Source organism: Austrofundulus limnaeus, unplaced genomic scaffold (genome assembly GCF_001266775.1).
Source record: "Austrofundulus limnaeus strain Quisiro unplaced genomic scaffold, Austrofundulus_limnaeus-1.0 Scaffold296, whole genome shotgun sequence".
NCBI classification, from domain to species: Eukaryota; Metazoa; Chordata; class Actinopteri; order Cyprinodontiformes; family Rivulidae; genus Austrofundulus; species Austrofundulus limnaeus.
This window is the reverse complement of record NW_013952698.1, coordinates 383844-397208: the sequence shown is the minus strand read 5'-3', so window position 1 is coordinate 397208 and position 13365 is coordinate 383844. Positions and strand designations below refer to the sequence as shown.

General features: G+C 41.1%; 2 protein-coding genes across 7 annotated transcripts in view; one reads left to right on the top strand and one right to left on the bottom strand.

Annotated features, from left to right (window-relative positions):
• The window catches only part of cep152 (centrosomal protein 152), a 15622-nt gene extending 4784 nt beyond the window's left edge, over window positions 1-10838 (bottom strand). The window contains exons 1-24 of one of the 6 annotated variants that reach the window (XM_014021519.1): window positions 10328-10838; window positions 10133-10224; window positions 7760-7869; window positions 7306-7366; window positions 6910-7218; window positions 6459-6618; window positions 5579-5719; window positions 5276-5415; window positions 4833-5033; window positions 4560-4707; window positions 3684-3775; window positions 3440-3603; window positions 3157-3358; window positions 2907-3011; window positions 2684-2814; window positions 2468-2596; window positions 2125-2392; window positions 1788-2048; window positions 1484-1615; window positions 824-1402; window positions 646-721; window positions 402-569; window positions 237-321; window positions 49-128 (exon numbers count right to left, since the gene is read on the bottom strand). In XM_014021519.1, coding sequence (XP_013876973.1) covers window positions 49-128; window positions 237-321; window positions 402-569; window positions 646-721; window positions 824-1402; window positions 1484-1615; window positions 1788-2048; window positions 2125-2392; window positions 2468-2596; window positions 2684-2814; window positions 2907-3011; window positions 3157-3358; window positions 3440-3603; window positions 3684-3775; window positions 4560-4707; window positions 4833-5033; window positions 5276-5415; window positions 5579-5719; window positions 6459-6618; window positions 6910-7218; window positions 7306-7366; window positions 7760-7869; window positions 10133-10219 — 3829 coding nt within the window. In that variant the 5' untranslated portion in view covers window positions 10220-10224; window positions 10328-10838. Of the gene's footprint in view, window positions 1-48; window positions 129-236; window positions 322-401; window positions 570-645; window positions 722-823; window positions 1403-1483; window positions 1616-1787; window positions 2049-2124; window positions 2393-2467; window positions 2597-2683; window positions 2815-2906; window positions 3012-3156; window positions 3359-3439; window positions 3604-3683; window positions 3776-4559; window positions 4708-4832; window positions 5034-5275; window positions 5416-5578; window positions 5720-6458; window positions 6619-6909; window positions 7219-7305; window positions 7367-7759; window positions 7870-8434; window positions 9592-10132; window positions 10225-10327 lie in introns of those variants that run through there. The other 5 variants (XM_014021518.1, XM_014021520.1, XM_014021522.1 and 2 more) reach the window with 5 other exon arrangements.
• A 403-nt stretch (window positions 10839-11241) lies between these two features.
• Window positions 11242-13365, top strand: part of galk2 (galactokinase 2) — a gene marked incomplete in the record, with an annotated part of 6390 nt that continues 4266 nt past the window's right edge. The window contains 3 exon segments of the mRNA XM_014021525.1: window positions 11242-11534; window positions 11619-11707; window positions 12822-12945. Of these exon segments, the coding sequence (XP_013876979.1) occupies window positions 11485-11534; window positions 11619-11707; window positions 12822-12945 (263 nt within the window).

The window sequence follows — 13365 nt, the reverse complement described above, 5'->3', positions numbered from 1 at the left end:
TGTGTGTGTGTGTGTGTGTGTGTGTGTGTGTGTGTGTGATACACCCACCTCTGATCTTTTCCACAGTCATCAGGTACTGCTGCTTCATCTCCTCGAGGCCTTGCTGCAGGTTTTGTTGTTCAGACCTTCCGTATGTAAAAATAAACATTATTTTCCAGCTCTGTGCTGCTTTTAATCTTGAACTACACAACTGCACAGCAACAAAATCCCCAAACTTTTAGTTCACGCAGACAAACCCTGAGGATTCTTTGGCTTTCTCCACTTCCAGCAGCTGCTGCAGATGTTCAGCCTTCACCTTCTGTATGCTGCTCTCGTGCTCGTCTGTTCAGAGTGAACAGATCCAGAGTCAGCTGAGTGGATGTCACTGAACGCTGTATTGATGGTGTAGTAAAGAAAAGTACCTTTAAGACGCTGCACGGCAGCTTTGTGCTCTCGGACGCTGTGCTGAAGCTGACGGCAGGCCTTCTCTAAGTGCCTCTGCAGCTCCTGGTTCTTCTTCTGCAGTTTACTTAACGTCTCCGTGCACTCCCTCCTGCAGCGAGGCTCGTCCCTCCTCTGACACGAACAGCCTGAAGTATCAAACGATCACGCTAAGTAAGAACGGCTCTGCTGGAACTGATGTGTGAGAATAAAAATGTGACATACTCTGCATTTTGTTGAGCTCGCTCAGGTGTTGCTCCTGTGCTTCTTTTAAGACACGACTCCACTTCTCCTCACTCGTCTGTGGGAGGGAGAATCAAATCAAGACAAAAACACGTCACAAAAAAAGTTAAATCTCTAATTTGCTGTTTATGCAGTGGATGATTTTACAACAGCAGCTCACTTTGTCCCACTCCCTCCTGGCCTCAGAGACGGCTCTGTCCACCAGGTCTCCACAGCATGTTTGGAGGATGTGACTTATAGAGCCGCTGGGTCTGCGCTGGTTTTCAGTCTCTTGTCCGAGGAGTTGGGCTCGGACCTCGGTCAGTCCGGCCTGAAGCTCTGCGATGAACTCGTCTCTGATCTGCCGCCGCTGAGTCAGCTCTGCTTCTGCACGCTGACGCCCCCACTCCTCCTCTCGCGCCCTTGCGGCCTGCTGCAGCTTGGCCTCGGTCTGCAGGAGCAGCTCCTTCCTCTGGAGCTCGGCGTCCTCTCTGGCTCTCTGCACGGCCTGCTGCAGCCTGCTCTGGTAGGTCTGCTCGATGACGGACACCTCCTGCCGTTTGTCTCGGCTCCACGCCGCTCGGGCCGCGGCCAGCTCGGCTCTCAGCAGGGCGGCCTGCTCTCTGGACGCTTGCTCCAGATGGAGCTTCAGTGCTGCCAGCTCCTGCTGGAGCTCCTCCACCCTCCCGGCTCCAGAACTCTGGTCCTCCTGTTGGTTTCTGCTCCGCTGCTCCTCTGCCTCCCTCAGGGCCTGGGACACCTGAAACGATTTAACAGTTTATAGTCAAAGAGAGAAAAGAAGGTTGTGTACGTCTTTACATTTGTAAAGATTTCGATCTACTTTTTGGTTTGTAATTTCTTCTTGTAGCTTTTCCCATTTCTCCTTCTCAGTTTTGAGTGAGGCTTGGAATTCTGGTAATGATGACAGATTCTCAATCCAGCTGTTATAGGCCCGAGTTACAGCTCCTTCAACCTGAAACACCATAAAAAACAACCTTTTTGAATAAAACTGTTGTATCTGTGAAAGTGTATGATGATAAAAACGACCTGGACATTACAGCAGTGTGTATGAGTGACTCACAACCTCTAGACATTAAAAACTGGAGCTTGTTTGTTATTTAGAAGGAACATAAAGCCTCAGTGACCTGCTTGGCCATGTCCTCCAAATGTTTCTCCTCCAACTCTCTCTGGAGGCGTTTTCTAGCCTCCTCCACAGCTTTCCGTTGCACTTCGTCAGCGTCCAGCTGCAGCTGCTGTTTCTGAGCTCTGAGCCGGGACTCCAGCTCCTCAGCAGAAACGGTCAGAGTGCTGAGCTCAGACTCATCTGTCTGACAGGTCACCTCAGCAGTCTCTCTGTTTCTCTCTCTCGTAGCCTCCTCCAACTTCTGGACCCACGTCTTCTCTCTCTGAAAAATGAAAACAACAACAAAGTTTAGTTTAAAACCTGAGTAAAATAAGCTTTTAACGTGTTCAGAGTCAGACCTTCTGCAGTTCATTTTTCCATTTAGCCTCAGCTGAAGCCACATGAGAGTCCACCTGCCGCTGGATTTCAGACTCCGTCTCTTTGGACCAGGCTGCTCTAAGTTCCCGCCTCAGCTCCTCTGCAGCTGCATCACTCTCCTCTTTCAGCAAAGCCTCGCCTTTCTCTCGCCTCTGAATGGTTTCCTCGAGCGAGCTCTTCTCCTTGCAAACAGAAATGTAACACTCCTGCACGGCCAACATCTTATCGTTGACTTCTGCCAGCTGAGTTCTGCAAAGCAAGGAAATAAGAAGTGAACGAAGCACAAAAGAGTTTCACGTCAGCACGACGTTCAACCAAACTTACTCTAACTGTTGCATCTCCTGCTGGTGCTGAGCAGTCAGCTGTTCAACCCGAACACTGTGCTCCTGCAGGAGTTCTGCTCTGGCCCGGTTCACCACGTCATCCCTGAACTGCTGATGGATCCGCTCAGCTCTTGAGGGACACGCAAATGCCCGTTAAAACAAAAACACAAGTGCAGAAACGTCTGAATGTAAGCTGGGAGTGTTTTCTGAGCCGCACCGCTCTGCAGCTTCTTGTTTCTCCTGGTCCAGCTCCTGGATCATCTCCCTCATCTTGGTGCACAGCTCGGTGTTGGTGGACTTCAGCTTCTCCTCACTCTGCTGCAGCTCCTTGGTCTTCTTTTCCAACAGCTAAAAAAAATAAATAAATAACAGTCTAGTTATTTTTTCAAGAATAATAAAAAAGTAATGGAATATTAATAAACAATAAAACTACAGTCGACCTCCACTTGTTCCAGCAGGTTTTGCTTGTCTTCCTGCAGACTCAGCAGTTCTTTGCGAGAGTCTCCGGTCATGTCCAGATGTCTCACCTGACTCGCTTCTTTGACCTGTGGACACACGGAGAAAATGCTTTTTTCCTAATCAAAGAATGGACCAGAATTATCCAGCTGTTAATCTGTTTTTGTTCATTTCTATTTAATGAACAAAGTAGTAAATGAATTGTCTCAAACAGCCACCAGGAGGCGCTCTTACTGAAGCGTTGAGCTTTGCTTCGTCTAACTGGGCCTGCAGCTCACTGACTCGAGCCTGACAGCGCTGGAGATCCTCCTGCAGTCGACTGATCTTCTGTCGCTTCCCCTTCAAGCAGCCGAGGCAGCGCTGCAGCTCCGCCTGCAGGAGCCTCAAGGCCTCGTCTTTGGGCAGCTTGGAGTCCAGCAGGTGAGCCAGAGCGGTGCTGACGGCGACGAAAATATGTTCAGTCCGCACCAGACCACAAACCCAGAAACACGGCGACGTCGCGGTGATTAAGATGTACCTGTGAAATGTGCCGTTCTTCCTGTTAGCCGTCTTCAAGCCCAGATCCATGCAGGACTCAGACAGATGGTGCTCCGGCTCGTTGCTCAGCTCCAAAGAAATGACGCCGTGCTTCACGGCAGCTTCATACAGAGTGATCTGCTCCTTCAGATCTGCTAAATCCTCCTGACAGATAAAAACAGACAGGTCATCTTCTTACAGCCTTTAACTCAGATGATTTGAAACCGTTTTATAAGAAAGCAAACCTGTAAGACTTGGTTGGTGTTTTCACTCAGTGCCTTGGCTGACTGAGCTTGTTGTAGTCTGATCTGCATTTGGCTCATCTCCTGCACAGAGTCTGAAGACATTAAAGAGAAAATCCCTGCAGATTAAACTCATTTGGAAGCGAGCAAAGTTCAGATGTGCAGAAAAACATTTGGAGCTCGCCTCGTGTTAAACTCATGCACTTGTCTGGCATTTATTAAACTTCACCGGCCTTTTACTGCTGGGGAAGCATTTTCAGAAACACAAACATGCTGAATATAATCACACAAAACTTCACATAAAATATGATTTTATGTGGTTTTAAACAATCAAAATTAGGGTTTGTAATACATTTATATGAAATTGGAAAATAAAAGGCTACATTTTTCTTAAAAACAGTGGAAACTAAATCCTACATAAACTGTCTCAAAGTCTTTTGATAAAATGTTGAAATTTGGATCATTTTAAGTAAAAACATCAAATATAAAAAAGCTGCTTATTAGATTCTTGAGCATTATAATATAACATATTACAAATCCAAAAAATGTTGTGATAAATATTATTAAAACTAAAACCACTGAGTCAAAAAACAACAAACCGGCATGTTGGATTGCCTTCAGGCCCACGTCTCCCTTGCAAAAGAAATCTGTGATCTCATTGAGACTTGCCTGGTTCAATTAAGGATAATTAAATAATAATAACAATAAAGTACCTACCATCTAAAAACAAAACCAAATTATTAAATCAGATACTAATTTCAATCACTTTATAGATCTTTAAACTCCGACATTAAAGTATTCTTAAAGAGCTGCAGCAGCGACACAAGCACTGCACATGAAAAACACCAGTTAAATACCAACGCAGAGCCCTTCACTCACTGGTCTGCAGCAGCTTGGCACACTGACGCTGACTCTCCTCCAGGCGCTGGCTCAGGGAGTTGATTACGTTTGCTCTCTCCAGCTGCTCTGCTTCTCTCTGATTTTCCAGCAGCTTCACTTGATCTCTCAGCTTCTGACCAACGTCCGTCTGAAACCAGCCAAGCAAAACAAAAACCACGAGTGCTGACGAGCTCTGCAGGTGACGTCGGTCTGATTTCAGGAGAAACACGCTCTGAGCCGCTCGTTGAGACGTTTTACGAACGCCACACGCACCTGCTCGTTTAAAGCCTGGGAGGTGGAGTCGAGCTTCTGCTGTAAGGCCAGCAGCGCGGCGTTGTGCTGCTCCTTGGTGACGGCGAGGTCTCTGTCGTGCTGCTCCCGCGCCCTGGACAGCGTGTCGGAGCGACAGAGCTCCAACATCTGCTGCTTCATGCTGTCCACTGCAGCGTCCGCCACTCGTTGTTTCTTCATGTTCTGCAAACACAGTTCAACAGCGCAGGCTGAATGACTGCGGGTCAGAGTTAGAGACCAGACTGAGACGGTTCGGACACGTCCAGAGGAGGGACAGTGAGTATGTTGGTAGAAAGATGTTAGAGATGCAGCTGCCAGGAAGATACATGGATGCAGTTGGAGAGAACATGGAGATAGATGGAGAGAAAACGGAGAGATGAAGGAAAGAAGAATGTGCCTCAGAGCAACAGGAGTGTATCTTTTACCTCCTGGTCTCTCTCTCTGAGGAGCTGTACTTGCTGCTCCGCTGCTTTAAGCTTGTTTTGCATTTGAGCCTCTCGTTCCTTCACCTCTTCAATCAGTCGACTCGATTCTTTGAAACTTACAGTGAGACCATCTTTTTCATCTGTTGGTTTTGGCAAAATAAGAATACAGTTTAATGAAAATAAAGCAAGAACAATATAGCTGTCAGAAAGCAAGCTGACCTTTAACACTAAGTTTAAAAAGCAAAGTTATGGAGAATATATCTTATAATTCTGAGTTTGGCTGCTTAAAACTGTGAAACTTACCTTTGACAATTGCAAACTGATGGTTAATGTATCTCAAATTACGTCGGGAATCCTCCAGTTTTCGTTCCAAATCTTCAATTTGCCTTTTTTGAGCTTTATTTAAAATCTGCAGCTGGGCAACTCGCTCCTTGTCAGCAGTTTCTAAAACCCAGAAAAGTTTTTTTTTTAATAAATATACTAACCATTTGTCAGTCATTCAGACAATATGAAGAGATCATCTGTTTTTAATTTAAGGTTTTAGTTTTCAAACTCAAACTTCGGGACTTCTATTAAATTCTAACAGGTTTGTGGTAGAAAAATCCCAGAAAATGAGGCAAATAAAGCTTTTATTATACAGCTATGACGAGACAGTTGTCAACTATCATAAACCAAAACATTTAAGATTAGGTATATCAAGGTTTTCTAACTTATACTTTATTATACCTTTGTTTGTCATTTTAAATGTCCTTTAGTGCAAGCCTTACATATGATGAGTTAGCAGAAGCAACAGTGCTCTAAACATGTTTTATTATATTATTATTAAAGTACACATTTACTCTTTATGATGTAAAAAAATGGGCAAAATATTTACAACCTTGTAAAGTCAGGAGAACTAGTGAAGTGCAACAGAAATGACATTTTTTCTCCTCTTTTCAGATTTTGTTTAACGCAGGGTTTATTATGATGCATTTTCATCATAACACAGGGCCATTTAAACTGGTTAACTTTTAATATAAATTCTATTTTAAACCATGAATCAAATTTGTGTAATGAGTAACTGCTGGATGTCTGGCCATTGAACTGTTGGCTTTTAGTAACTGTGACCCCTCTGAGCAATTTAGTTGACTAGCCCTGTCATAACAAATTAAGAATCGGACAAAATAAAAGTACTAAAACTCACCCTGGGTCGAATCGAGGAACACTCTTTGTAGTTGGTCAAACTGGTCATCGATCTGAGCAGCTGGAGCGTTAAACATCTGTGGCTGAAGGACGCGGTGCTGAGGGTTAAAGTTCACTTTGTGCTGGTTTGCACCATGATCACCCAGTCCAAAATTTAAATTCTGGGGGAAAAAATTAAATAAAGTAAATAAATACATATACTGTAAAGCCAGAATTCTTTAAGTAAATATGTTAAAAATCAAAGCAGCTGATAAGTATTTGGCAGTATAGTTAATTAATATTTTCTTAATACTGTTTGCTATGAAGATTAAAGACTGATTGTTTGTATATTTCATAGCCTCAAAAATACACAGCACACAGAAAAATTATAAACAAGCAAATTATTAAAAACGTCCTCCTCATTCCAACTTTACAATCATTGTCAAACACTGTCAACAGTAAACCTCACTCACCTGAAAATGAGACCTGGTGTTGTGGTCCTCATGAGGCCGTTCACTCCTGTGGCCTCCCTCTCCGTTACATTTCACGTGGCTTTCAAAGCTCTCAGGGTACGACTGCGCATCAAAGTCAGCGCAAGAGTCGCTGACCTCTGGACATTTATCTGAGCCGATGCTTGGGCACGGACAACGTTCCTGTGCAAACTGATCCTGGGTCCAGGAGTGAGGGAGCAGCTGGTGATTCGGGCGTCCGTTAATGTGAGTGGCTTCATCCTCATACTGATACTCATCATGAGAGCCTTGGCCATAGTCCACTTCATAGGTCTTTAGAAAGACAACATCAGTGGTTTTATTTTATGTTCTGTTATAAAGGAAGCAAAGATCCAAGATGAAATCAAAGTTAGACTCTACCTGTGTGTGAGAAGTTGGCTGGGTGTGATCAGACCACTCCTGAGTCCACTTTGACTGTGGGCTGAGAGAAGAAGGCAAATATGTACCACTGGATTATAGAGCAGTATTTCAGAATCTGGTACACAAATAACAGCAAAGATTTTCAACACCAACTGCTGCTGTCTGAACTACACAAACACTGATAACAAATTAGACGTATTAGCAACAAAAATAACTGAACTCATATCATGCAACTTTTATCCATTTATTACCTTCATCTGTTGTGACAATTACAGTGAAATTAGCGTGTAGGAGGTATGTTTCTTTTTTATTTTTATTTCAGGAGATCATCTCAAGCCCCCTGATGTAGTGTTTTACAACCCAAAGAGGGGTCTATTTTCTGAATCACTGTTCTAAACCACACCCTGGTGTCAAATCTGAGACAACACTGTGTCAACAGCAACATGCTGCCTACCTGCTGCCAGTGTTTTTATTGCTGCAGGGCGAGCCCTCCAGCTCCGGGGAGGAGCAGTCTCTGCTATCCTCCAGCATGTCATCGGGCAGGTCTGTGAGCAGCTTGTGCAGCTGCAGAAAAGTGGCACATGGAAATGAGTCACAAGGGTTGCTGCGCAACCAAGTTGTAAAATAACACACAGCAAAAAATTAAACTCACTCAGAGTTGAATAGAAAATGAGGACAGCATTTGTTGACTTGACAGCAACAAAAACATTAATTGAAAAAAACTGTTTTTGTTTTATCACAATTTTATCCATTAGAAAGATATGTAACTCCAACATTTGTTTGCACAAGGCAATACATAACTAACAAAACATTTCCACAATGATTCTGTGCTGACATTTTAACCACGTACTTAATCGTTAGTTTGATGAATTTTTACAGCAAGCAAATTATCAGCAACAACTTCAAATAAACTCAAGCTAATGCTTCTGAAATCCACAGATGTTTGTGTTAATCATTATTGTTTTGGAAGATATATGTAAGACTGAACAAACAGAACGTGGATCAAAACGCATCAGCTCTTTCACAGTAAAAGTCCATCAAATTCCTTCTGGTGTCGGTAAAAAACGTGACGAGGCTTCCTTTCCAACCAGCCATGTGTGAATAAACAAGCAAAACCTGCTGGACTTACTTCCCACAAGGACCGCTGAATATTCCTCAGATCCTCCACCGTGTCCACAACCGAGGGACCCATTTCAGCCCACTCACACGTTCAGCAAAAACATAGCAAACAGCTCGTTTCCAGCCGCAAAGCCAAAAGATAACCACCACTGGACCCAAACCAGTCTGCTGAAGTGACCTTCTGCGTGAAGCATTCAAAGCATGCCTCGCATGTGGTCGGCTCCCAGTGGCATCGCTGCTTTTCTCTCCCAAAGAACTCCATTGTTTAGAAACAAAAAACATATAGCAAGGTTTACTGGAGCAGAAACATTCCAGTTACTGGTGAAAAGTGTTTCCCACTTGACCAGTCGGTGTGTAATTAATAAGCTATAACAAAGAAAAAGGATCAGTTCCATAAAAATAAAATCATTCAATGTCCCATTATGCTAATATCTGAAGCACACAGGTAAATAGTTCACCAACCATTTCTTCACTCTTCACCCGGCTCAGAAGGGCTCAGGTGATGAGAGGCAAAGTGATCGACACGCAGAAAGTAGCTTTCAGCATGACGCACCTGGAGGGAGGCCTTTCTCCTGAGCCAATAAGAGCTCAAACTCATGACACAACAGGCTGTGGGTGTGAATAACAGTGTGTGGATGTTTAACAGTGTGAGGCTGGCTGTGATTGTGATGTTCAAACATCAACACACTTCACTGCTGTTTCAAACGGCACGATGAGTTTAGACCACAAATGAAAACCTGACAGATTTAATATCAACAGAAGAAACATCATTATGTAAATATACAAACCAAACCAATCAGCAAAAGATATGAGTAAAAGAAAATACTGAGTGGTTTGATAATTAAAACACAAGTTTGTGGATAATAAAGGTCTGACTAAATGCACAAAACGACAAGTGTGTGTGTGTGTTAGACTGTTGAGTCATTATTTAGTTTCTTTATATTTCCAGCCAAGCCAAGACTCCTTGTGATCTTTTAAAGACTTTTTATGAAGATTTCTCCAGGTTTTCTTGAAATTGTCAAGGATTGTTCTTTGACAAATGCATGTTTTTTCGCTCATTTTCAGTCCAGTACCTGAACTTTTTAAAATGTTGTTGTTTTTGCCACTTTACTTTGATAAATCATCCAGGTATAAAAAGGCTCTTAAACTCTTAGGATGAAAATGTTAACATGTAACAGACAAATCAGCAAAAAGTAAGTTTTAAACTGGATATTTAAGTACTTTGTTTATATGGCAGCTTGTCACAAAATCTTAATTAGTTTAATTTTTTTAATGAATCTATAAAAAATTAGATTACACAATTTGACAAGCATAGCATAATATTTTATCACCAATACGATGATTTCAAAAAATGTTTTTTTTTTTTAGATAAAACACAATCATAAGTTAGTGACAGATCTTTGATGGGTTTGTTTCTTCTGAAGACTGATTTTCAAATAAAGATCTGCTGTGGTTTTGTTTAAATCTTCTTTTATCTTCTACTTGTCCTTTTTCCTTTGTTGTGACATAAGTCAGGCACAAAACACAGAAAATAAGTAAAAGCCAAAGCTCCAAAATGAACTTTGACAGATTTTTAGAAAGACTTGAGAATTGTTGATCAAGTTCACATCTGGCTCTTAGAACCAATATAAAAAAAATAAACCAGAAGTAGTTTATAACTTTTGCACAGTCCTGCTCAAAGAGTAAACAATTCATCTGTGTGTTGCACCTCTTGTTCTCTGGCATAATCCTCCTGGTCGTACTCCTCTTCATCATGCTGGGTTTGAAGAGCAGCACTGTCAAAATCAATGGACATGCCTGCTGGTAAAAATGAACACTATAAGGAAACTGAACACTTTGTCTGATAGTAGTAAGTAATACACATTTAAACAGATTAGGTCACTAAAATAAACATGTAACTTACTGGTTGGTGTAGATTAGTAGAACAGAAATATTCCTTGTTTAGTGGTTCATGATCTTCAGGATAACTCTGCCTGCAAACAATAAATGCTAGCAATGCTGCAGTGATAACAAACTGTAAGCAGGAGCTAAACTTATCTAATGTTGTCCCGTGTTCCTACAAAAATACAAATCGTCACGCCGCAAAACATACTTATCTAAAACGTAAAGGCTCACTCCCAGTGCAATGTTTAACACGACTTATTGCGTTAAACAAAATTCTTAATGTGACCACTAGTAAACTTCGTCAAATAAAAAGCTAACTCTGGGTAAGCTAGCTAGCCTAGCCTAGCCGAAGTAAGACTCGCCCACTTTAAAAACTCGCGCGCGTTAGCAGCGCCAGACCTCTGGGGATTTTTGAGATTAAAAATCATAAACATTAACGGCAACCAGCATCTAAAATCGCCTAAATATATTTGTGTTCAATGACAAATGTTTATCTATTGAAAACACAGTTTATCAATCAGATTGTTAAACATACTTTAACTCTTTTTGCTACTTCCGGAACTGCTGGGCTACCCTCGTCGTCATAGTAACAGCATGTTTAGCATGATGGGTAATGTAGTTTTTAACCTTTCTTTGCGTCTGTACTATGTTTTAAAGATTTTAAAGAACGAAATTGTTTCATTGGTATAAAATATTTACCTAAAATAATTAGAAACAACAAAATCTCTGCGACCTGAACAATTTTGTCATTTCATCGTGAGAACTGAATAATAATCACTACTACTGCGAGAAAGCTTTAAAAGACAAAAGAAAAGTCTAAACTTTTCTTTTAAGTAGCCAGAATTTATCTTACATTCAATAACTTTTACACACACAGTTATATAACTTCTGCTTGATAAAGCAGAAAAACATCCTGAACTTTACGTCGTGCGGGGACGGTGGCCCGTAAAGGACAAGTCTCGTGCACGCGCTTCCCTTACTTCCGTATTTACTCCTGCAGCTGATTCAGCTCATTTGATGGAAACATGAATGAAAACAAATCCAAACTTCCATTTTATTAACTGAGCCGAGTTCAGCCTTTTCGTATCCGGGATTCCCGTGTGACAGTCAGCTGACAGGAGCCGGACTGTGCGTCAACTTTGAGTTTAAAACACGACAACTAACGAGCAGGTAGACATGGCCACAAACCCACCAAAGACGAAGATTTCGATCACTTCTGATGAAAGGTAAGAGGCAACAACGTGTGATGATTGAACAGAAGTGGCGAAGAAAATGTTAAAGTTTCATTTCTTCTGTTCTATTATTTACAGGCTGAAAAAACTGAAAACTGCTTTTGAAACAAAGTATGGAGAATCTCCTCTATTCTACGCATGTGCACCTGGAAGGGTGAATCTAATTGGTAATTTACTTTATTGATTTGTTTTATAAGATTTCTAACATTTTTTTATTTGTAAATTGTTAGTCTGTGGTGAAATGTACATTTATACATACATATATTTATTATGTCCTGCTATGCGCCATGTCTTTGAAACTTTCCTACATAAAGAATTATCATTGTTTGTTGTAAAAAGCTACTAAAGTAAAATATTAGGATACAATGTTTTGTTTCAAATACAAAGACACTGATTCAAAATTTTATTTGGAAATTTTACGTCTGCTGCTAAAATTTAAACGCTAAACTAGTAGAATTGTTTGTTTATAATACAGTAATTGCATGTTATGTGAAAATGTAGCAAAAATTTGAAGAACCTGAAGCTAAAATGACAGCTAGTTGAGAGTCAAATTTAGAGATAGTGGATGAAAACCAAAAGTCGCAAAGCATTAATTCAAAGTTTAATGTAGCAAAAGCCTAGCTGAAAGATAAATTTAGCAACATGCTAGCTAAAGGTTGCATGTAGCTAAAATCAAGCTAAAGCTAAAAGTAGCAGAAGGCTAGCCAAAATGATGTAGAAAAGCATTAGCTTAAGGTTTAATATAACAAAAGCTTAGCTACAAGCAAAAGTATCATAATGGGTAGCTTAAAGGTAAAAGTAGCAAAACATTAATGCAAAGTTAGTAAGTTTTATTTACATAGCGCCTTTCACAGAAATATCTTCAAGGGGGAGGGGGCAGTTAAGAAACACCATTCAAGAAAACACACGCGACAAACATGGGGGAACAGGTGAAACCGGTCATGCAGCAAACAGAGTTGTGCTACCTTTAACAGATTGCTAGAAATACACAAAAGGAAAACTGAGTTTTAAAAAAAGTTAAAGTAAAATGTAGGGAAAGTGTAGCTAAAAGGGAAATGTATCAAAATGTTAGTCAACCTGTCTAGCCAGAAGCTAAAAATAGCAAAAGTTACAGCTAGAAGTTAAAGGCAGCAAAAGACTAGCTAAAAGCAAAAAGTAGCAAAATGGTAGCTAAGAGCTAAGTGACAAAAGGTAAGCTAGCAGCGTACAGAAAAAAAGAGAAAACATCAGGATAATATAGTGAATACTGATCATACGAACAGATTCCTCTCTTTGTTCCAGGAGAACACATCGACTACTGTGGATACTCTGTGCTGCCGATGGCCATCGAGCAGAACATCCTGGCTGCCGTGTCGGTGAACAGTTCAGGGAAAATTCAGCTGGCCAACACAAACCCTCAGTACCTGTAAGACACCAACATTTTGACCTATTGCTGCACCTTCAGTTTTGATGGTGTTTTACCTGTAGGAGTTGATGATGGATATAAACCTGTGTGTGTGTGTATGTATGTAACGATACAGGAAATTCAAGGTTCGGTTCGGTTCGATACTTTAGTCTCACGGTTCGATATTTTTCGATACAAAAAAGAGAAATTTCCATGCCCCTTTTAACTTGTATTTTATTTATATTAATTATGAACATTTGTTTAACCTCAAAAGTACAGTTTTTTAATTAAATGTTGCTGAAACAGCAAGTTTCTCAGTGGATCTGTGCTCAAAAATGCAGCCTAGGTGGAGTAGTCGACCACAGATCTACTGATCCTTCACTACAGAGCATCTTCAGAAGACAAGTTGATAAAGTAAATTTTAAAAATCTGTATTGTTCA